At 35.9% G+C, this 26,416-nt stretch overlaps 1 protein-coding gene across 1 annotated transcript in view; it reads right to left on the bottom strand.

Annotated features, from left to right (window-relative positions):
- The window catches only part of CRACDL (CRACD like), a 280,038-nt gene that overhangs the window by 124,337 nt on the left and 129,285 nt on the right, over window positions 1-26,416 (bottom strand). The window contains exon 3 of the mRNA XM_053707696.1: window positions 9,212-9,380. Coding sequence (XP_053563671.1) covers window positions 9,212-9,380 — 169 coding nt within the window. The remainder of the gene's footprint in view (window positions 1-9,211; window positions 9,381-26,416) is intronic.

Below are 26,416 nucleotides of genomic sequence, written 5' to 3'. Positions count from 1 at the left end.
TGCCATAAGTCCCGTGTGGTGGCAACTATTAGAAAACATTCTTCTAAAAAATAGGAGGGGAAGAGAACGGCACACCTGGTCTATCCCATTCCTTATGAAAAATTTTAGTAAACCTCTTTAGGTATTGGAAAAACATAAGTACACACCGGCACTGCATATTATTTATCCAGTCTACACAATTTCTCTGGCACTGCGATTGTACACATTCATTCAGAGCAGCTAAAGCCTCCCTGAGCAACAAGTGGAGGTTCTCAAGCATAAATTTTAAATGTAGAAATATCAGAATCAGGTTAAATCATCTTCCCTGAGTCACAAATATCACCCACAGACTAAGCATATTGTGAGGTAGTATCAGACATGGTTCTTAAAGCGTCTGTATGCTCTGTATCTACCCCCAGAGCTGTTTTGCTTTCCTTTAATTTCAGGTAGTCTGACTAATACTGCTGCCAGTGTATTATACACAACCTTTGCCATGTCTTGTAAAATAAACGCTATGGGCGCCATTGATATACTTGGCGCCATTTGAGCGTGAGTCCCTGGAGCGGGAGTCAAAGGGTCTGACACGTGGGGAGAGTTAGTCGGCATAACTTCCCCCTCGACAGAATCCTCTGGTAAAATAAACGCTATGGGTGCCCTTGATGTACTTGGCGCCATTTGAGCGTGAGTCCCTAAAGCGGGAGTCAAAGGGTCTGACACGTGGGGAGAGTTAGTCGGCACAACTTCCCCCTCGACAGAATCCTCTGGTGATAATGTTTTTAAATACAAAAAATGATCTTTATTGTTTAACATGAAATCAGTACATCTGGTACACATTCTAAAATGGGGTTCCACCATGGCTTTAAACATAATAAACACAGAGCCTCCTCTATGTTAGACATGTTAGAACTAATAAAGAGACTAGTAAGCTTGGAAAACACTTTAAATCAAGTTAGCAAGCAAATATAACAAACGTTACTGTGCCTTTAAGAGAAACAAATTTTGTCAAAATTTGAAAAACAGTGAAAAAAGGCAGTAAATCAAACGAAATTTTTACAGTACATGTAATAAGTTAACAGAGCATTGCACCCACTTGCAAATGGATGATTAACCCCTTAATGCAAAAAACAGATAAAAAAAAAAAACGACATTTTTTTAAACAGATACAACAAAACTGCCACAGCTGAGCTGTGGATTACCTTCCCTATAACTGTTTCTATGCAAAATTTAAGCCAGCCATGTGGAAAAATTAGGCCCCAATAAGTTTTATCACCAAACATATGTTAAAAAACGATTAAACATGCCAGCAAACGTTTTAAAACACATTCTTATAAGAGTATGTATGTCTATTAATAAGCCTGATCCAGTCGCTATCACTGCATTTAAGGCTTTACTTACATTACTTCGGTATCAGCAGTATTTTCTTAGTCAATTCCATTCCTTAGAAAAATATATTACTGCACATACCTTAGCATATATCTCTATCAATCAGCCTGGTACCAGTCGCTTTCACTGCATTTAAAGGCTGTACTTACATTACTTCGGTATCAGCAGTATTTTCTTAGTCAATTCCATTCCTTAGAAAAATATTTTACTGCACATACCTTATTTGCAGGAAAACTTGCACGCCATTCCCCCTCTGAAGTACCTTACTCCTCAGAATGTGTGAGAACAGCAACTGGATCTTAGTTACGTCTGCTAAGATCATAGAAAAAACGCAGGCAGATTCTTCTTCCAAATACTGCCTGAGATAAACAGCACACTCCGGTGCCATTTAAAAATAACAAACTTTTGATTGAAGAAATAAACTAAGTATAAAAAACCACAGACTCTCACGACCTCCTATCTATGTTGAGACTTGCAAGAGAATAACTGGGAATGGCAGTTAGGGGAGGAGCTGTGTAGCAGCTTTGCTGTGGGTGGACTCTTGCAGCTTCCTGTTGGGAAGGAGAATATATCCCCATAAGTAATGGATGATCCGTGGACTGGATACACTTAACAAGAGAAATTTCCTTTAATAAGACAAATAATAAGGGCGAAAGAGGACAGTCTTATCTTGTTCTATTTCTAATAGAAAATGGCTTGGACAAGGTTCCATTAACTCATACTTTAGCTGAGGGGTTGTAGTATAATGCAAAGATTCTGGAAATAAATAGATACATTTTTGTAATGTGAGACGTAGGAAGGTCCAGTACAACCTGTCAAAAGCCTTCTCGGCATCCACCGACAGGAGGACTGATGGTATGTGATTTAAGGTGACATATTGTATAAGCTAAAATATTTTGACAGTATTATCCTTTGTCTCTCTCCCAGGCACAAAACCAGCCTGGTCTTGGTGTAGTATATGCTTAAGGATAGGATTAATCCTATTGGCTAAGACTTCAGAATATATCTTCAAATCCACGTTGAGGAGGGAAATAGGCCTAAAATTAGCAGGATGATTTAGATTTTTCCCTGGCTTCTGTAAAACAACAATATAGACTTCTAGCATGGTGGGGGTAAATAATGACCCTGGTCTAAATGATGGAAAAGAGACAGTAAGTGTGAAACTAATATATCTTTATATGCTTAAATAAAAAATGGGGATAAGGGAGCCATTTACCAATATTTTAGCTCTGTGTAGTAAAATCAAACTAGAGGTGCAGACCCTATATAACTATTGCAAACTATTATAAATAGGGAGAAAACAAGGAGAGGTAGTCCTTATAAAAAGATAGGGAATTCAGCACTCTCTTTATATGCTTTATATTATGCTACCCTAAAGCCATCTGGCCCAGGGCTTTTCACTTATGCTAAAGATTTTAATGCTGTTGCAATTTCCTCAGCACAAATAGGTTGGGTTAGGGTGTGAGTTGGGTGGTATCTATAGATTGGAGGTATTCATGACACAGATATGCATTGGGTTCTCTTAGGGCCAGATTACGAGTTTTGCGCTGTTACGAGCAAGTGAAAAGGGGATTATCGCGGTTGTTTGCACACATCAAGTTTAAGATTCATATTACAAGTTGAAAGTAGACGCGAACATGTGAGCTCAATCACATTTTACACTAAAATGATTACCTAGTTAACTGTTTCACAAAACAAAAAAGTTTCACAAAACACAGCCAAAATATATTACAAAGTACAGTTACACTAACAATAACACTAGCTAATAAAAATTATTTATAAAACAAAATTGTCCAAAAAATTTATAAGGACTCAAAGATATGAGATCCAAGATGTTAGAAAAATAAGGAAGGCAAAGGGCTTTAACATAGATATACATACTGTACATATACAGTACATGTCTAGATATGAATATGTACATATATTTATATGTGTTTACATATGTATTTATATGTGTATATATGTATTTACAGACATATATACACATAAAAACACATAAATATGTTTGTATACATATATAGACATAAGTGCATTGGAGCCCTTTGCAGTTAAGTCGATGAAAACATGAAAAAGCATATTTTTGCAATATTTATATTTAATAAAGTGTTATACTGTGTATTTAATGCAAATATTTCATATTCCAATGTTCTGCATACAGCAGAATATGTTCTAAATATTTAAATATATATATTCCTATATATATCTGTATATATTTATACCTACATATAATAATGTGTGTATATATATATATATATATATATATATATATATATATATATATATATATATATATATATATATATATATATATATATATATATATAGGTATAGATATATACTGTACCAAACTACCATCAAATATATATATTTATAATCTGAACTCACTTCAACCTAAAGGGCTGAATGAAGAATTAAATTACGCTCCTTTCCTTACAAATAGATATCTGATATTAATGTTCTACTAAACCTACGGGGTTAAGTCCTGCACACTGCTGGCTACTATATTAGTTCATTGTTGGATACACAGTGTTTATATTGATACGCTACTACTACTAAGCCATTCCCTATATTGTGTATGTAATGATTTGGTAGTTTAGAAAGTATGAACTAAATACAAATATAAACTGCCCCGCAAAGCATATATAAAGACCGCTGCTCCATAAACCTGTCCGTCTGCTCTGATGAGGCGGACAGGAATCATCACAATTCAACCCAATCGAGTACAATTGGTTTGATTGACACCTCCCTGCTGGTGGCCCATTGGCAGGGGGCGGCGTTGCACCAGCAGCTCTTGTGAGCTGCTGGTGCAATGCTGAATACGGAGAGCATATTGCTCTCCGCATTCAGCGATGTCTGTTGGACCTGATCCGCACTGTCGGATCAGGTCCGACAGACATTTGGTAAATCAGGCTTATAGGCTCTAACAAGATATTGATCATTACAAGCAAAATTGTGTTACTTACTAAACTTATATTTACTACTAGTATGATCTATGATATATGCACCAAGGTCTGAGCCTATATGTTATTATGTACAGATTGCTGATTACGGATGCTTGTGAGGCTATGTAAATAATTTCTTTTTTTCTACTTTGCAAAATAGGTTTCATTATGATTAGTTTTGTTATTATGTGTAAAAAGCAATTGAGTTTCAATTCACCTGAGGAAGCATGGTAAATAGAGCAGAATCTATGCAGCAGACATCAATTGATTGTGCCTGAGGAAGCCCCAAGTGACATAGGGTGAAACACGTGTAGCAGCTTTTCTATCGGCTGGTGCCGATTTCCAAGCTGTTTTGGAATTACAGCATTCCAACAACTCAGACCCAGGAGCCCTTTGCAACACTCCCTATGTGAGTACAAGTTGTCTACTGTGAATACCGGTAATCGGTGAGTGGTGCATGTGATGAACACAAGGTGAAATCACTACAGCATTCAACATACAGGTAACACTAAGGAGACGCTGAGTGAGAAGCGCAGTGTGTTTTTTGCCTGTCTGACACGGAGGAGGACGCTGTATGAGGTGAGTTAGTATCAGTACCCTGCTGGACTGTATCAGTTACCCCATTGGTGTACTTACGGCTTGCAAGCTGCCGGCGTGAGTGGTCTGGGATGAAGCGCAGGGTTTAGTGATAATCCATTTGCCCCAATTGCATTTAGTCCAGTGAGACAAATCTCTAAGCGGACCGGAGCCTGCTTGAACAATAACTGTTTTGCCACATAGGGAGCAAGGGTGATAATCAGGAGGACCCAGACAGTTTGGTTTTTGCATTCAATATTAGCAGCAACTGTTCAGATGTAAGGACTATTTACTTAAAGGGACATGACACCCACATTTTTTCTTTCATGATTTAGAAAGAGAATGCAATTTTAAACATCTTTCTAATTTACTTATATTATCTAATTTGTTTTATTCTCTTGATATTCTTTGCTGAAAAGCATATCTAGATATGCTCAGCAGCTGCTGATTGGTTGCTGCACATAGAAGCTTCATGTGATTGGTTCACCATGTGCATTGCTTTTTCTTCAACTAAGGATATCTAAAAAATGAAGCAAAATAAATAATAGAAGTAAATTGTAATGTTGTTTAAATTTCTATTCTCTATCTGAATCATGAAATAAAGATTTTGGGTTTAGTGGCCCTTTAAGGATCCATGAGATTGGGATTATTCTATAGCTATATTTTTAGCTTTCTTGCTGTGTGATTATACTAAAAGGAATCCCTGTATATGCTATTGGGTAATGAATGATTTGCATATGCTATATGCCTTAGACCATTAATTGTTTGTTTTTTCTTTAGTTAATTAGTTATTCTTCTTTTTGCACACTGTACACATACTTTAAAAAAAATATGTTTATTATTGCTCATCAAGCATCCGTGTTTGTGCGTTCTTGAGATTCTGGTAGTTCTTATTATCTTTTTTATTAAGGCTTAATATGGGGTTGCTGGATAAAGTTTACTAAATGTTTTTTCTTTTTGATATATAATATGTATATATGAATAAATAGAACATATTCTGCTATGTGAAGAACATTAGAATGTGAAATATTAATATTTTCATGTCAGGTTAGCGCACTTGAGAATATGCGTGATATTCGAAGTTCAATTTTTTTGGGGGTATCGGGATATCATGGAGTTAGCGCTCGAGCAGGAAGATTAAATACCGGTTCACATGTAATCTATCCCTTAAATGGGAACAGATTATATAACTGTTCATAGTACTCCCGAAAGGTTTATGGACTGGGTGAGTTTTGTTTTCATTTCAAAACTTGTGCAAGGAGTTTGCCAGCTTTTGTTGCCTTCAGTAAAATACTTTTGTTTCAAGTAGAATGCATTTTTTGGACTTTAATATCTAATAGTTCATTTAACTTAGTTCTGCTATTTGTTAATTTTTTCCAGTAATGAATCATCAGAAGGGTTACATTTGTGAAGGTGGTCAAGTTGGAGAAGCTTCTGCATGTTGGTGTCCCCTATATTTGTTTTTGTAGGCTCTAATTTTAATAAAGTCTTCCTAATAGTGCATTTGTGTGTCATCCATACTGAGCTAATAGAGATATTAGCTGAAAAACAAGTTATTACTTGATTAGGCAAATGTTTGCTTAACTATGGGATCCACGAGCAGAGTATCGTCTATTTTTTTTAAATTGGCGTTCCTGCAAAAGTAAAATGTCACTTTAATTTTAAAATCTTGCATGGCACTGCAGCGTTTATAGGTTAATTAAACCCTTTAACATTTTGTGTTAAAAATTAGATTTATGTGTCTGTGTATTAGCCATTATTGCAAAGTATCATCGGTATAAAAGATGGTAAAGATATTGGAGAATCAAACCATAAAGAGAAAATATAATTGCAACATGAGTCAAACAACCAAAAAACAAAACAAAAAAAGTAAAAAAAAAGAACATAATAAAGATTAATTACCACACTGATGCACAGAATGATGGAAAAGTGAAAGATTAACTCTTGACGTAAACATATTCACATAAAGAGAGCGAGGGAAATAGTTCCGTCCCAAATTAAAAAAGAAAAAAAATATAATACAAACAAAGTAGAAATTACTTTCCGGTAGTACAAAATAGGCTAACAGTCATAACATATACTGCACTAACAATAAAACAACTTAGAATCGTAACAAAGCTGGCTAGATAAGCCTCAAAGGAATATCCGTAACAGTTCAACATTGCCAATCGGAAGGCTATGTCCTTTTTAGGAAAGGAAAATAGCATACCCATTGTGAAGATATTTAGTGGTCCCCCCAGTCAAAAGACTCAGAAACTTACATCCTATCAAAATAAATAGTGTAGCCCTTCAGGTCTGAGAATGCTGAATGTTGTGCTGCTTAGGAGGCCCTGTTTGCCACTTAGTTCTCTGCGCACAAGGAAGTGCTGCTGGGTTGGAGGATGAATTTGCAACTCTGCCAAGAACGCATTAATGTGTTAGATGATAGTAGACCTAGAGCTAGTGGTTACACCTATGGCTCTCTTCAGTGGGTCTCCTAGTAGACCTAGTGAATATCAATCTTAAATATAAATGAAGCACCTAAATGAAAGGCTAAGGGTGACGTAATGAAAATACAGATAGTGGTGTTTATTCAGATAGCATTAAATCCAGATAAAAATTACACTTAAAATGGCAATAAAAATAATAAAATCATGGATCCATGAATTAACATACAAACGAAAATAGAAAGCACATTAGTATAAACAGAATATATTAGATAAACATATATGTTAAAAATAGATATGGTGTTGGTGTACTCTCCTGGGGGACGGCCCTTAATAGTAATACCGTCTAAGGTGCTTATAAGATGAGATCTCACTTGTAATGGTAGTGAACTGAAATTGTGTGTCCCAAATGGTATGTCCAACGTGCCCTTAAATATAAAAGTGTCTCTAATATATGCTGTTTATAGTATTGTGCTTTCTATTTTCGTTTGTATGTTAATTCATGGATCCATGATTTTAGTATTTTTATTGCCATTTTAAGTGTAATTTTTATCTAGATTTAATGCTAACCGAATAAACACCACTATATGAATTTTCACTACGTCACCTTAGACTTTCATTTAGGCACTCACTTCATTTATATTCAAGAACGCATTAATAACAGATGAATGACCAATAGGAAACATGGGAACCCCTATTGGTCGACAATGTTCTTGTCACTTAAATGAGAGGTTATATTTTGTCCACGGGCTTAGGTTTTAGAGCTCTGTGAGCTTTCTGAAAGATCAGTGAAGGGTCAAATGAAGATCGATTTATATGGGTGAAAAGAGCAATAAGATAAGACGGTAGTGATTGAGGTAAAACAGACTCAGATCCAATAGGGATCTAGAGATTTGAACATTATTGCAACTCTCCTCTCCTTTGGAGTCAGATGGCATGGAACGCAGCGTAGCTGGGCTCATTGCTGTATCCATGGCCTCATTAAAGGGACAGTCTACATGAAAATGTTTATTGTTTAAAAAGATAGATAATACCTTTATTACCCATTCCCCAGTTTTGCATAACCAACACTGTGATATTAATACACTTATTACCTCTGAGATTACCTTGTAGCTAAGCCTCTGCAAACTGCCTCCTTAACTCAGTGCTTTTGACAGACATGCTAATCAGTGCTGGCTCCTAAATAGCTCCACAGGAGTGAGCACAATGTTATCTATATGACACACATGAACTTACAATGTCTAACTGTCAAAATGCAACGACCTAAGTGGTGTTTTTCAACAGTTTAGAAATCTGTTTGAGCCTACCTAGGTTTAGCTTTCAAAAAAGAATATCAAGAGAATATTTTAATGTTATATTTGCTACAATGTTACATTCAAATAAAGGCACACATTCCCTTTTTTTGTAAAAACTATTTTGAATATTCTTCAAATAATTGAAATTAATTTAGAACAAAGAAATATGGGCAACAGTCTTTTTTTTTTCTTTTTCTTTAATAAATACTGTATGCTGAATGTTCTTGTGTATCCTTACCAATAATGCAATGATAAGTAATCTCGGAACTTGAACATAGCTTATTGGGACCAGAAAAAATGCAGGACAGGAATCTAGTCCTATGTCACCATATTAACTAGGTCACTAATATTCAGACACATTAGTGTAAACTAACAGCTTATATAATGTAATAAATAAACCGGCTCAGGATTTAGTGTAATAAGACCCTTAAAATAAGGTGTTATAACAGTTTTACCTAGTCCCATATTTTCTTCTTGTTTTTTTAACATGTTATTGTTTGAATTTGCCATGATGGCATTAGTAAGACCCTGGACTAAGGTTTGAGGATACATATATCATGCTCAATCAACAATTACTTATTATAATGACTATTACATTGAAGACTCTCACCCAATGTCATCCTCAGAATCATAATCCATGCGCATGGAATCAGGCACGGTGATATCGCTGGCAGACTGGCTAAGCTTCAGGATGCTCTCCCCCAATGTTGGCAATGTCTCCTTCCTTTTCTTCTTTACAAAAAACTTTTTAAAAGATTTAAACTTAGATTTCTTTTTGGCTGTAAGAAAACAAAACCAGATGTCTTATAAATCACAATGTTCTCTCAAAAATACCTATATAAGAGTTTCTTTTCAGCTGCTGGTTCCATATACTATGTTTTCACACAAATTATATCAGATTTTAGAGATCTATGTACAACCCTTCAAGGTGTAGGAGCACTAAATCTGACCATCAGTAGATATTTACACATTGCTAACCACTCTAATTAAAGGCTCTACACATTATAACTAAAAACAGAAGCAATTTCCCCCCTCAAATCAACAGAAGATTGTGGCCCCAATTTATCAAAGTCTGGCGGACCTGATCCGACAGTGCGGATCAGGTCCGCCAGACCTCGCTGAATACGGCGAGCAATACGCTTGCCGTATTCAGCATTGTGACCGCTGCTTCATAACTGCTGTTTCTGGCGAGCCTATATAGGCCCCTATGAATGTTTTGCTAAACTTAGAGGAAAGGTCTTTGACTATGTGCATATAAACACAGCAGAGACAAAAAAACCAGCAAATAGACAAGAAGAGATGGGAAAGGGTGGTAGATTGAGATTTAAATATGAAAAGTGAAACTGAACAACTCTCTTAGCCTCCACTGTTAGCACCCCTTGTTGTAAAGATTAGATCCGTGTTTGTATCTATATTGGTTTATTTTATTAAATAATCATTCCTATGATTGTGTGCTTCTTTGTATATCACATCATTATATCTTCATGTGTTCCATTCCAGTAACAAGAAATACAAGCAGCATAAAGTTGACACAAGACAAAACAATATTCATTCATTGTAGATGACAAGATGAGCAAATGTAAAACCATGTGACATACAAATGTGATCACTGTTGGCAACACATTGTGCAGGTGTTGCCAACAGTCATCAGAATTTTTATGTCACATGGTTTCTAAAATAGTTTATACAAAACTAACTAGCCTTCAAAAGCAAATAATTAAATCTACTGAGTTATCGGAAAATAACAAATCCACAAAAGATTTAAAATGCCTAACTTCTCTCTCATGTCTTATTTCTCACCCTGTTGGGTATAGAGACTCTCATTTATTTAATGTTGGGCATTCATATCTGGCTAATTTGCAGGTTCCAAAATTAAAAATGATTTTTTTTGGGACTATTTCTTAAACAACTCATTTTTACTGTTTTTGTTTATATAGCTTGGTGAAGTTATGTGAAATCTTATGTGTAATTTTAAAAAAATGCATGAAAAAAAGTAAGAGAAGCAAAGATTAATACCTACTACCTACAAATAAAAGAACGATAGTGAAAAGTAGAGAAGTGCAAAGCAATAACTATAAAAAAATCGTATTCATTTTTACAATACTAATTTTAGAAAAAGAAGTGAATAAATTGTGTTCAAAGCATTAACACAGTGAAAAGCAGGCAGACAGACTTTACATTTACATTAAACTAAAAAGGTTAATTATTTATTTTTTTCACCAATGAACAACTCTTACTTTAAAATAAGGCTTGCAGAAATCTAAGACTCAGCATATTTAAAATGGATTTAATAACAGACGTTGGGCTCCATTTATTAAGATGCCAAGGCAGTTTTGGAGTGTTGCATGAGCGAGCCTGCAGCCGATAGTAAGAAAGCAGCGGTCAACAGACTGCTGCTTCCTAACCTCTACACCAGTTATTAACTGGTGAATTCAAATTACCCCAGACACGTTCACCTGCTGCCCACCGGATGCGATCCCAGGCGGACAGGTTTATGGAAACAAACCTTGTCCAGTAATTGATAAATGGGGCCCTTTATGTGAACATTTAAGCAGAAAATCTACGGGAGGATCATTTGCGCAGGGAGTTTGTTTGTACCAGTCAATGAGCATTAGTAGGAAGTATACAACTGACATAGCTGTATTGACTTCAGTTTAAATATAAACAGATTTTACTTCACATTTTCTCAGAAGAAAAATCAACAAGTTATTATATATGTAGGATAGAAAGCTGTTTGTATCTGTAGTAGTATATACATTTAAATACCCCTACAGACAATTTACAGAAAATATCTCAGAAATATTTCTTTTATACCCATAAAAGTAATTGCGACTGAAAATCTTGAGCAATGTTGTTTTACAACAATATCATAGTGAGCATAATAGCAACATAATAACATACCTAGTGTAAAACCCTTTTACTATTACAGTGAATTATGGAGTAAGCTCATTGATTCATAGAACGTTACCATAAACTGAACGTAGCTCTCTGTTACTCCCTACCCTCTCCCACTGGGAAAAAGCTGGTCACTACTGGGAAAATATATTACATCAGATTTTAAGAGATTTAAGTCTTATTTTATTGCATTGGTAGTAAACTGTATATGAGCTGCTTCATTATGCAGTACACTATGTACAAACCCAACAATTATTATTTTTTTTTAGATTTACCCGTAAGTCTTTTTCCACACAATGATGTCCCTGCTGCTAGGAAACCAAGCCAGCTAGAGATCAAAAGCAGGTGCTCTGAGAAGAGAATATCTTGCTAATTTATAATGATCAATATTGCTAAGGAGGAAAACACAACACTTTAATGGTAGCCTGTCTTTATTTCTTATTTTGTAATAGAAGATTCATAGTTACTTGTATAAACTCAGTCAGCTGCATCATCTGTGTAAAAACTATCATCTGTCATCTGTGTACAAGCATTATACTTATTGCATTAATGTATTATGCTGCATTTCATGCTTCATTTTTAATACACTATAATTGAGTTACACTATGTGAAATTACTGAAGATATGTATAATTTTTGAGGATGCTAAGACTCTTCATATTAGTGAAACGGGTAACTGTAATATTCTGATATATCTAAATATATATATATACTGTCAAGGTATAAGTAAAGATATATATATATATATATATATATATATATATATAGCTAGAGGTCAGTAAGAAAGGCACTCCATATAAAATGTAGCAACTTCCAGGGTGCACTTCAAGAAAATCATCGTATATATATATGTAGAAAAAAAGGCACTCACTGGTCCAGAGTAAAAAATAACTTTTAATAGTTTAGGTTAAAAATGCATGACGTTTCGGAGGCATTCCACCCCCTTTATCAAATGCAAAATACAGACAGTTTGAAAGTACAAAAAACGATTAACACATACATTACCCCTTCACCTTAAATAACCCAGTGGCATCTGATGGCGCCAAGCCGCAATCGCGGCTTGCATGGTGCTAAACCGGAAGTCATATGACCGGAAATCGCGTCATCCACGTGAACCACGTGGTGACGTCGGTTGTCATAGTGACAACTGTTTGTTGTCTGACGATATTCTCAGACAATATGGAAATGTCTATCAACAGGGTACAAATATTTATGTTAAATAATAACAAAAGAATCTTATTGTCAGTATTAAAATATCACGGTTTAGCCATAGATCAGAATGCCAGTGTATTAAAAACAACAAAGGTACTCGATCATAGACGATCGAGTGTAGCAATATAAAAGCATGAATATGGCGAACATACAGCAACCCAAGCTAACAGCAGACACACATGCAATACCACATTACCATCCATAAATAATTATATGAGAAAAATTATGGGAAATCATCGCTAACCATCTCAAATCCTGGTTAATGATTGGTATATACATATATGTCTGCAGCTAGTTAAATCGTGTGTTCTTGGTGTCTCCTGGAGTATGGCAGATAATATCTGAGGACTTATGCACTGAGAGTGATAGAAAATCATATTTAAAAGTCATTGATGGTGGATATGTTTTATGGTGGGATGAACAATTGTAGTCCAGCATCCACATACGAACAAGCGCTACAAAATCAAACACAGACTCTCATGCATGAGTACCCATGTGATTTATATGTTGATTTGCCCCTGTTCCCTTGTTTATATAGGGAAAACGGTCACCACATTTCGGGAGCGTATGGCCAATCACCGCTGTGCGATCAGGGAAGCCATCAAAAATGGCGACTCTGATCAGCCAGTAGCACGCCATTTCGCCAGACATAACCATGGTGTATCGAGTCTAAAAACCATGTTGATTGATCAAGTACCACCACTGACAGGGGCAATCGACTCCTACGAATGGAGACAAGATGGATCTATACGTTGGATACCATAGCACCTAGGGGATTGAATACTATGCTGGATTTCTCGCCATTCTATACTGCGAGTTAATCTAACCTCTCTATATGGACTACAATTGTTCATCCCACCATAAAACATATCCACCATCAATGACTTTTAAATATGATTTTCTATCACTCTCAGTGCATAAGTCCTCAGATATTATCTGCCATACTCCAGGAGACACCAAGAACACACGATTTAACTAGCTGCAGACATATATGTATATACCAATCATTAACCAGGATTTGAGATGGTTAGCGATGATTTCCCATAATTTTTCTCATATAATTATTTATGGATGGTAATGTGGTATTGCATGTGTGTCTGCTGTTAGCTTGGGTTGCTGTATGTTCGCCATATTCATGCTTTTATATTGCTACACTCGATCGTCTATGATCGAGTACCTTTGTTGTTTTTAATACACTGGCATTCTGATCTATGGCTAAACCGTGATATTTTAATACTGACAATAAGATTCTTTTGTTATTATTTAACATAAATATTTGTACCCTGTTGATAGACATTTCCATATTGTCTGAGAATATCGTCAGACAACAAACAGTTGTCACTATGACAACCGACGTCACCACGTGGTTCACGTGGATGACGCGATTTCCGGTCATATGACTTCCGGTTTAGCACCATGCAAGCCGCGATTGCGGCTTGGCGCCATCAGATGCCACAGGGTTATTTAAGGTGAAGGGGTAATGTATGTGTTAATCGTTTTTTGTACTTTCAAACTGTCTGTATTTTGCATTTGATAAAGGGGGTGGAATGCCTCCGAAACGTCATGCATTTTTAACCTAAACTATTAAAAGTTATTTTTTACTCTGGACCAGTGAGTGCCTTTTTTTCTACATATATATATATATATATATATATATATATATATATATATATATATATATTTTTTTTTTTTTTTTTTAATCCTATATTTGGTTAGTCAGTAACAAATGATTCATTCATTCTGAAAAATTGACTTAACTCAGTTCTCCCCCATTCAGGATGCAAAAGTTAAAAGAGCATACAAGTGAGAACAATAAACATTTGGTTTGTTTAACTTTAACAGCCATTTCAAGAGATCAGGATACTACTACCTGTGGTGAGAGGGAGGCTGAGTCTGTAATCTGCAGTGGGAAGCTGATCAAAATCATAGGGAAATGGTAATTAGCACAGGCTTGTTAATTGCCCCTAAACATCAAATACACGTCTGTATTGCTAGCTAAACAGAAAATATGTTGTATTGTGACTTTTTACAACTACTCGTAAAATGATCCCTGCTGTTTATGAAGACAAAATTCTGGGTTCATGAGCCAAAAGATGATAAATACAAGATACTGCATAGAAATGAATGTATATATATATATATATATATATATATATAAAAGTATCAACAAGTAGGGACTGCACTCGCTGGATTAAGTTCAAATAATACCTTATTTATTCAATGGTGACGTTTCGGGGTACGCAAACCCCTTCCTCAGACCAAAAAAAAATATATATTTTTTGAAAGCATAAAATTAGTCTTAGCATCTGTATTTTTTTTAAAGAATATTTATGATCCTAAAAAGAAATAATTAATAACACTTATTTTATTTCAGATGGACCATAGAGGAATTTATGCATGCAGAACTTGTTGGAGATGTAGAACAGGCTGTATTTGTGTAAATGCATGTATAACAGATGTATAAATGCCATTAATTTCAGAATAATTAGCAGTATTAATTTGTTTTAATATAGTATAATACTAAAGACACATGATGTTTCATATTAAAATAATCAAAATAAATATTGTGACCTAGCCCAATGCATAATGAACATAGAACTTATCGATGTAAGGAAATTATGGCATTTATTACACATTTTAAAGAAATATTTTCTTTCAATGTTGGATAGTAAATGTATTGCTGTGTTTGTTTTTCATGCTGCCCCCCAGTGTTCTAATGCGAGAACTACAGCCAGAAGGCTTTTTAGGCTGTTAAAAATAAGATATTCCAGATATCCAATCAGAAGGGACAAGGCTTCCGTTTGGGCGTTTCCAATCCTCACCAGTGATGGAAACATATAAAAGTAAGGCAAGAGAGAGGAAAAGGACACAGATTGTGCTGAGCTAACTTATAACTGGTGTGTTGGGCGTGAAAAGTACCATTTTACTTTGGCAAAGCTGATCTACCCATTTCTCATTGATTGCAAAATATACTTATTGGTATTTCTGAGGTGAGATTAAACCTGCTGAAAGATATTGGATATCGATTGGTGTTCATCCTGGTAATGTATTAAAAGAATGTGTTAGATTGAAGAGAGCAAATTGTATTTTTAAACTGTATTTCATAGCCTTAAATAGCTCTTAGCTTGCCTTTTGTATGCAAACATTTAAAGTAAACATTCATTATTGCTGTATGTAAACAGACTTAAAGAAATAAATTGTATTTTAAAGCTAGTATTTCATAGCCTGTATATCGTTAAACAAATCCTTGATGCTAAATTGTATTATCTGTGTAAATATAGAGTTATAACTTAGAGTTTGATTGTTGGCACAAATAATATATATAACTTCTAGTGTTTAAATTAGAGTATATAAACTGTCCTATTGTTTAAATAAACATTATTAGAATTGTATTGCTTGGATTTTAGCATCTTGGAATCTCATTGTGTTAACTGGGTGAAATTTCTTTTGAGAAAAAGTTAAACATTTATAAATTGGGCACAGCCGATTTGAATAATTTTTAAACACATATAATATTGACTCATATTCTAGTATTGCAAATATATTCCAATATGCTCATAGATATTAACTAATAAAAAGAATTTAGATATTTATATTAATTTTGTGGTTTCTAGTAGATGCATATTGATTAAGGGTTTATATTTTAAAGGATAATTATTAAATGTATTGTATTATAACCCTGAGATAAACTGATATATTATTTGGAGAGCACTATTGAAGATTCTTATAAATATACTGACAATACAGTATCTCACAAAAGTGAGTACACTCTCACATTTTTGTAAATATTTTATTATATCTTTTCATGTGTCAACACTGAAGAAATGACACTTTGCTACAATGTAAAGTAGTGAGTGTACATCCTGTATAACAGTGTAAGTTTGCTGTCCCCTCAAAATAACTCAACACACAGCCATTAATGTCTAAACCGTTGGCAACAAAAGTGAGTACACCCCTAAGTGGAAATGGACAAATTGGGCCCAAAGTGTCAATATTTTGTGTGGCCACCATTATTTTCCAGCACTGCCTTAACCCTCTTGGGCATGGAGTTCACTAGAGCTTCACAGGCTGCCACTGGAGTCCTCTTCCACTCCTCCATGACGACATCACAAAGGTGGTGGTTGTTAGAGAACTTGCGCTCCCCCACCTTCCATTTGAGGACGCCCCACAGATGCTCAATAGGGTTTAGGTCTGGAGACATGCTTGGCCAGTCCATCACCTTTACCCTCAGCTTCTTTAGCAAGGCAGTGGTTGTCTTGGAGGTGTGTTTGGGGTCGTTATCATGTTGGAATACTTCATAGGGGATCATGCGCTGCTTCAATATGTCACAGTACATGTTGGCATTCATGGTTCCCTCAATGAACTGTAGCTCCACAGTGCCGACAGCACTCATGCAGGCCCAGACCATGACACTCCCACCACCATGCTTGACTGTAGACAAGACACACTTGTCTTTATACTCCTCACCTAGTTGCCACCACACACGATTGACACCATCTGAACCAAATCATCATTGGTCATTGGACCACAGAACATGGTTCCAGTAATCCATATCCTTAGTCTGCTTGTCTTTAGCAAACTGTTTGCAGGCTTTCTTGTGCATCATCTTTAGAAGAGGCCTCCTTCTGGGACGACAGCCATGCATACCAATTTGATGCATTGTGTGGCGTATGGCTGAGCACTGACAGGCTAACCCCCCACTCCTTCAACCTCTGCAGCAATGTTGGCAGCACTCATACGTCTATTTCCCAAAGACAACCTCTGGATATGACGCTGAGCACATGCACTCAACTTCTTTGGTCGACCATGGTGAGGCCTGTTCTGAGTGGAACCTGTCCTTTGAAACTGTTGTATGGCCCACTGTGCTGCTCAGGGTCTTGGAAATCTTCTTATAGTCTAGGCTTTCTTTATGTAGAGCCACAATTCTTTTTTTCAGATCCTCAGAGAGTTCTTTGCCATGAGGTGCCATGTTAAACTTCCAGTGACCAGTATGAGAGAGTGTTAGAGCGATAACACCAAATTTAACACACCTGCTCCCCATTCACACCTGAGACCTTGTAACACTAATGAGTCACATGACGCCGGGGAGGGAAAATGGCTAATTGGGCCCAATTTGGCCATTTCCACTTAGGTGTGTACTCACTTTTGTTGCCAATGGTTTAGACATTAATGGCTGTGTGTTGAGTTATTTTGAGGAGGTAACAAATTTACACTGTTATACAGGCTCTACACTCACTACTTTACATTGTAGCAAAGTGTCATTTCTTCAGTGTTGTCAAATGAAAAGATATAATAAAATATTTACAAAAATGTGAGGGTTGTACTCACTTTTGTGAGATACTGTATATATATTTATATTGTCCTTGTTTAAAACTTTAGAATTAAAGGGACAGTATACACCAATTTTCATATAACTGTATGTAATAAACACTACTATAAAGAATAATATGCACAGATACTGATATAAAAATCCAGTATGAAAACCGTTTAAAAACTTATTTTTTTTTTTTAGAAGCTTCTAGTTTAGCTTTTTTTAAAAGGTTACTGGAAGACCAACTGTAAGTGGGAAATAGCAGGCACTCCCCCCCCCCCTTCCTCTGCATATGAAAAGACCCATTAAACAAACAGCAGCAAGCTGGAATAGGTATACGTCGGTATTCTCCTAAAACTTTGGGGCTTGGTTAGGAGTCTGAAAATCAGAGCAATGTTATTTAAAAATAAGCAAAACTATCCATTTTAAAAAAACAAAAAAAACCTGTATGGGCAATATAAATGTATAATGTCCCTTTAATGAAATCAATCTAAAATGAAAATAAATCTTCTGTCTTTAGAGATAGCATCTGTTTCCAACTTAAAGCTGCAAATAATTGTATCAGCACTGACAGAACGGATTCACAGAAATTCAATCTAACCTAAAGTACCTGCACCTTGTAACCACCTACTGATTTCACAGTCAGAATTCCAAATGTAATATTGCTGAGTTTAAACACCAGATTTCATCTATCAGTTCAGCTATTTCTTCACGATTACAGTAAGGCTATTGCCAGTATTGGGCCAGATTACAAGTGGAGCGCTAATTAACGCTCTGCTGCAGCGATAATTGCGCTAGATGTAAGCTTTTTGCGCGCTGGGTTGCGCTCGTATTATGAGTTGAAAGTAAACTGTTTTCACTCATGCGCTAACCTGACAAGCACAAACAGTCAAACTTACAATATTGTACATATGCACACATAAATAGATGTATATATATATATATATATATATATATATATATATATATATATATATATATATGTATATACATTCATAAACATATTTAGACATGTATATGTAAGTATCTCAATGTTAAAGCCCTTTGCCTGCCACCTGAGACCTCTTTTGAGCCCTTATATCTTTTGTGTGCAATATCTTTTTAAAATAATTTTTACTAGATGGTGTAACTGTACTTTGCAATGTATTTTTCATGTGTTTTGTTGTGACAGTTTTTTTATTTTACGAAACAGTAAAACCAGAGCTCTGAGGATGCAGTAATCATTCTAGTGTAATTCGTGATTGTGCTCAAGTGATCAAATTTACTTTCAACTTAATATGAACGGAAAAAACGCACGCATACACCCATGATATACCCCTTATTGTGGTGTGCCGGATGGAAGCGCAGGTTCACTCAAATGACTTCCGTGGTCTCTCTATATGTCTAATTTCTCTTCAGTTTTCATCTGTATCTGCATAGAAGTGTACTCCTATTTCAGAGTAGAGGATTGTGCTGAGATTTCATGTCAAGACACCAAATTATGACGTGTATATACTCACAGCATGTATTCCAGATGACCTGCTCTCTATATATGCAAAGAAGTAGAAATTTACAGGTTTTTTCATAAAAAGCTGTATTTTATTGTGCCCAACACGTTTCAACTGACCCAGCCGTCTTTCTCAAGAGCATTTAAATGTGCTTTACAAATGAAAGCATACCTTTCCGCTACACAGGCGGTCTTTAAATACATAATCAGTAACGCTACCTGTTACCTCATTGAAAGAAAACCAGGCTTACACACGTTGAAAATTAACATGCAAAATTAATACAAAAACCTGTATCTTAATCTTTATAAATATTATTTATACATGTGTTATTAAGTCCCTTATCTAAAAACAACAATACTTTGAATTTCTTAGTTAAAATTCTTTGCTATAGCTTATTGCAGTTCCCTTTCAAGCCTTTTTCTTAGTGGGATTCTCTTATCAGGTCCGTTCAAGGGTGGTCTCTCTATATGTCTAATATTTTAAAGGTATATATATATGTGTGTATATATATATATATATATATATATATATATATATATATATATATATATATATATATATATATATACCACATCAAAGGAAAGCACTCTCTGGACTTGTCAATGATAGGTCAAAAACCAGTGTTTATTGACGTTTCGGGGTTCACACAGACCCCTTCATCAGAATAAAAAACAGTGTCACATCCCAATCTTATATAGTGTTAAACATTCAAATTAATAAAACAAAACTGGATTATTTGACAGAGGTGGTTTGTATTGTTTTATTAATTTGAATGTTTAACACTATATAAGATTGTGATGTGACACTATTTTTTTATTCTGATGAAGGGGTCTGTGTGAACCCCGAAATGTCAATAAACACTGGTTTTTGACCTATCATTGACAAGTCCTGAGAGTGCTTTCGTTTGATGTGGTATGTTAAACATGTTTGCACCCAGGCAGTTTACCCAGGAGGACAGATTTACTTTTTGTATTGTATATACAATGGGGCAAAAAAGTATTTAGTCAGCCACCAATTGTGCAAGTTCTCCCACTTAAGAAGATGAGAGAGGCCTGTAATTTTCATCATATGTATACCTCAACTATGAGAGACAAAATGTGGAAACAAATCCAGACAATCACATTGTCTGATCTGGATAGAATTTATTTGCAAATTATGGTGGAAAATAAGTATTTGGTCAATATCAAAAGTTCATCTCAATACTTTGTTATATATCCTTTTTTGGCAATGACAGAGGTCAAACGTTTTCTGTAAGTCTTCACAAAGTTGTCACACACTGTTGCTGGTATGTTGGCCCATTCCTGCATGCAGATCTCCTCTAGAGCAGTGATGTTTTGGGGCTGTCGCTGGGCAACACGGACTTTCAACTCCCTCCAAAGGTTTTCTATGGGGTTGAGATCTGGAGACTGGCTAGGCCACTCCAGAACCTTGAAATGCTTCTTACAAAGCCACTCCTTCGTTGCCCAGGCGGTCTGTTTGGGATCATTGTCATGCTGAAAGACCCAGCCACGTTTCATCTTCAATGCCCTTGCTGATGGAAGGAGGTTTGCACTCAAAATCTCACAATACATGGCCCCATTCATTCTTTCATGTACACGGATCAGTCGTCCTGTTCCCTTTGCAGAGAAACAGCCCCAAAGCATGATGTTGCCACCCCCATGCTTCACAGTAGGTATGGTGTTCTTTGGTTGCAACTCAGCATTCTCTCTCCTCCAAACACGACGAGTTTTGTTTCTACCAAACAGTTCTACTTTGGTTTCATCTGACCATATGACATTCTCCCAATCTGCTTCTGGATCATCCAAATGCTCTCTAGCATACTTCAGACGGGCCCGGACATGTACTGGCTTAAGCAGGGGGACACGTCTGGCACTGCAGGATCTGAGTCGCTGGCGGCGTAGTGTGTTGCTGATGGTAGCCTTTGTTACGTTGGTCCCAGCTCTCTGCAGGTCATTCACTAGGTCCCTCCGTGTGGTTCTGGGATGTTTGCTCACCGTTCTTGTGATCATTTTGACCCCACGGGGTGAGATCTTGCGTGGAACCCCAGATCAAGGGAGATTATCAGTGGTCTTGTATGTCTTCCATTTTCTAATTATTGCTCCCACAGTTGATTTCTTCACACCAAGCTGCTTGCCTATTGAAGATTCAGTCTCCCAGCCTGGTGCAGGTCTACAATTTTGTTTCTGGTGTCCTTCAACAGCTCTTTGGTCTTCACCATAGTGGAGTTTGGAGTGTGACTGTTTGAGGTTGTGGACAGGTGTCTTTTATACAGATAACATACAGATAACAAGTTCAAACAGGTGCCATTAATACAGGTAATGAGTGGAGGACAGAGGAGCCTCTTAAAAAAGAAGATACAAGTCCGTGAGAGCCAGAAATCTTGCTTGTTTGTAGGTAACCAAATACTTATTTTCCACCATAATATGCAAATAAATTCTTTCCAAATCAGACAATGTGATTGTCTGGATTTGTTTCCACATTTTGTCTCTCATAGTTGAGGTATACCTATGATGAAAATTATAGGCCTCTCTCATCTTCTTAAGTGGGAGAACTTGCACAATTGGTGGCTGACTAAATACTTTTTTGCCCCACTATATATATATATATATATATATATATATATATATATATATATATATATATATATATATATATGTTGCAGGTATAGTAAGAAATTGGGTAATCCTAGCATTACCCGGGTAAACCTGACATTAACCGAGTGGCTGTGGGTAAAGCTCGATGTGACATGATAAATCTTCTCAGAGTAGATCGAGTCACCGCATCAAATATTATATATATATAAACAAAGTCTCAATATGAATCCGCCCTCCTAGGGTCAATATAATAGACCTCAAAAAAACAGCAACAGCCCAGGATTTTCACCAAGACTTGTAGTCAAATGTATTGATGTTTCGAGGATATCTTTCCCCTTCTTCAGAACAGTGCAATGTATCTTATCTTATACAATCAATGTGCAACAGAAAAAAATGTATATAACAATATTCTAAGGTAAGTGATTACATATAATCCCTATTATATACTCTCAATTGGAACCGGAATGACATGGTAATCTATAGATAGTGTAACACAGTGATAATACAAATATAGACCTCAAATTCACTTCAAGTGATCATCTCAAATTACCATATTACATATAAACATATACACATAATGGTTAAGACAGTAGATTCTGCTAGTATATCACATACATAATTCAGACTACTGCGTCAAGGATGCTAAGCAGTATGTTGCTACATATTGTTCCCTTCGGTACTTCACCCAGCTATAACTCACAGCCCTATGGTTTCAAATAAGAGAGATCATTGCATATATATAGATGGAATATATATAAAATATCCGGTCTAGGGGGTTAACATGCGAATGTGCAGACCATTTCAGTCCACTAGCACACATGTATTAACCAAAAACATAGATCAGGGATTCCCCACAAACGACCACTCTCTTCTTTCCTCCTACATGCATCATGCATAACTGATACTCTTTATGTTAAGGAACCAAAATCAGGCATAGAGTTAAGTCCCTTAGGGTAGATAGTGTCAAGCCTAAACATCAATTCTGCTTCCCTTCTTAGGAGCAGTTTATTTCTATCTCCGCCACATGCTGGTTTGGGAATGTGATCAATCAATATCACCCTGACCGATGCCACTGGGTGTTTAGCATCCATCCATATCACCCCTATTGTTGGTTAAAGACGTAACACCAATCTGAGGGACATATTGGTCATCTCAGATCCTATCAAAAGCTACATGAAAGAGGACGCACGTGGATCACGTAAAGGATGCTATAACTTCCAGAATTGTACCACCTGCAATGGAATGATTGCTACTAAAGAAATTCAATCATCCTCATAATAGCAAGCAATATACCATAAATCCCTCCATCACATGCGCCACCACACGTGGTTTACATGTTGATCTGTTCATGCGGTTTGCATTACATAAGGAAAACCCAGGGGACTATCCGTGAGCGTATGGCAAACCATAGGATGGCAATGAGGCAAGCAATCAAGAAGGGCGAATCTGAGCAGCCGTAGCACACCATTGGATGGATGCTAAACACCCGGTGGCATTGGTCAGGGTGATATTGATTGACCACATTCCCAAACCAGCACGTGGCGGAGATAGAAATAAACTGCTCCTAAGAAGGTAAGCAGAATGAATGTTCAGGCTGGACACTATCTACCCGAAGGGACTTATCTCTATGCCTGATTTTGGTTCCTTAACATAAAGAGTATCAGTTATGCATGATGCGTGTAAGAGGAAAGAAGTGAGTGGTCGTTTTTGGGGACAGGATGGGGGTTCCTTGCTGTCTATGGATTGGAGGTGAATCCCTGATCTATATCATTGGTTAATACATCTGCGCTAGCAGACTGGAATGGTCTGCACGTTCGGATGTTAACCCTCCATATATATATATATATATATATATATATATATATATATATATATATATATATATATATATATATATATATGTATATATACTGTACACACACACATATATATATTATATATATATATATGTATTAGTATCAGCATGGCGGCTAAATATGGCCAATATTTTAGTACTACCAATAGAAATAGAATTCTACAACTGATTTTTGTGAAAAAAATGATATCATTGATCCAGAATTACTTTTTAAGAAATTTGAGAAATTGTCTAAAATACAGGTTAGACATTGGTATGATATGATTGCTTTGGAGAATTTTAACAACAACAATCTTATACCCAATGGTTTAAAAATGTCTAAAACCTGCATTTTTTAACTAAAAGAGAGAGAGCTTCATACAGAGTGGGAGGAGGCTCTTGATGAATGCTCCACCAAACTTATTAACATCGCAATTAAATATAGAGATAAAAAAGTAAAAACCATCACTGAACAAATAACTGAAATTGAGAGGGAATTAGAAAAATGTGGGGAAAATGCTCACTATAAAGAACTCGATGAAAGAAATAGGCAATCAATAGCCATTATTGAAAAATAAATTATTAAGACCAAGAAAAAGAAACATAGAATCGTTTTTTAATCATCAGTACCCACAGAAACTGACTCAAATGAAGTACCGGAAGAAAGTGGTAGTATAGAAATGGAGGAAAGATCAAAGAGGTTTCACATTAATAGCCAACCCAGATCCAACCACAAAAACAAAGGTAACAGCAATAAAAATAAAAATAAGAAAAAAATTGGTTAAAAGTGATACAAGTATAGAAAAAAGCACTTATGAGAATACTAATAAAAACACAAATAAGGCACATTATGGAAATAATCCTAAGAAAAATCAAATGAAGGGCAATAAGTCTCCCTATGTTAGTTTTAGAGAAAGAAGATAATCTATGAGAGAGAATCACACACCACAGAATTATAATAGACCTAATGAACTTAATAAGCACCAACCCAGAATTTACCAACACCCTAATAAGAACAAAAATAAAAAAAAACAAACAGAAGGAGGATCATATGAACACTTAGGTGTTAGACCAAAGTATGACAGTAGAAATAATGGTAAACAACAAAATCAAATTGGGCACTATTTTAATACCAATAAAAATTATGACCAAAATCCTTTTTTAGAGGTAGGGAACTCTCCTGCAGGGAAAAAGCAGAAAATAGAAAGAGAAGAGGATGTAGAGGAGGGGTGGCACTCCAACTCAAAAAGGAGGAAAGAGAAAGAATGGCAATAAGGAAGGAACATGATCAAAAAATCTCCTCAAGAACACTAAATAAGGGTGAAGAGGAGGTACTGAAAAAAGAACTCTCCTTTGCCCCCACCAATAGCCCTAAAGATTTCAAACTATTCATTGATATCCAGAAATTTTAAAAACTTACACTTAAAAGGTTTCACGAAAGTAGGAAAAATACAACAACAGGAACTAGTAGAGTATCTGAGAGGGAAGAGAAGACAAATAGACTTGAGTCAATCACTCTTGATGTTCTGCTTGAACTCGAAAGTGAAAATTCAGAGCTCCAAAACATAAGGGAAACCCAAAATTTGATAGAGACCCTCGATGAACTAGAATCAGAAGCACTAGATCTAAAAGTTAACCACACAGGTCTTATTCTACTTTTTTTTTCATTACAGGCTCAAGGAAACTACATTGATGTATTTAATAGCCTTATATTACATGATCTAGAAGATATGTGCAAAAATAAAGATAGTTACAGGCACAATAATTTGAGCTTCAAAGAAAGACAAGCACTAGAGGGTCTCAAGAGCGACCAAGGGCTTGTGATTCAGGAGGCCGATAAGGGTGGGGGGCTAGTCCTACAGAATAGAACTGATTATATCAGAGAGGCAGATCGCTTATTAGATGATGCAAATACCTTTGTTAAACTCAAAACAAATCCTACTAAGGAGTTCAAAAAGCAGTATAATATCCTAATTGGAACTGCTAGAGAACTAGGTATACTTGACAAATCTGAATTTGAATTTTTACAGGTGGTGGAGCCACGCATAGCAGTGTTCTACCACCTTCCTAAAATTCACAAGCAGTTAAGAGATCCATGGGTGACCCATAGTGTCGGGTATTGGTTCTCACACCACAAAGCTATCTTAATATGTAGATAATATACTCAAATTTCTAGTGCCATGTTTACAATCCTATGTTAGAGACACCACTGACGTAATCAACCAGTTGTCTAAAATAGAATGGAAACAATGATATATGTGGTTAATGTTAGATGTCTCCTCCCTATATATATCCATTCCACATGATTTTGGACTCCAAGCGATTGAATATTATTTTAGAAAGACTAATTATATAGATCTCACACAAAGGAAATTTATCAAAAATAGTATTGAGTTTATTCTAAAGAAAAAATATTTCCTATTTGAAGGGGAATTCTTCCTACAAACAACCGGTACTGCTATGGGGACCAAATTTGAACCAAA

Source organism: Bombina bombina, chromosome 3 (genome assembly GCF_027579735.1).
Source record: "Bombina bombina isolate aBomBom1 chromosome 3, aBomBom1.pri, whole genome shotgun sequence".
NCBI lineage: Eukaryota > Metazoa > Chordata > Amphibia > Anura > Bombinatoridae > Bombina > Bombina bombina.
The sequence above is the reverse complement of the archived record's forward strand: the minus strand, read 5'-3'. Positions and strand labels throughout refer to the sequence as shown.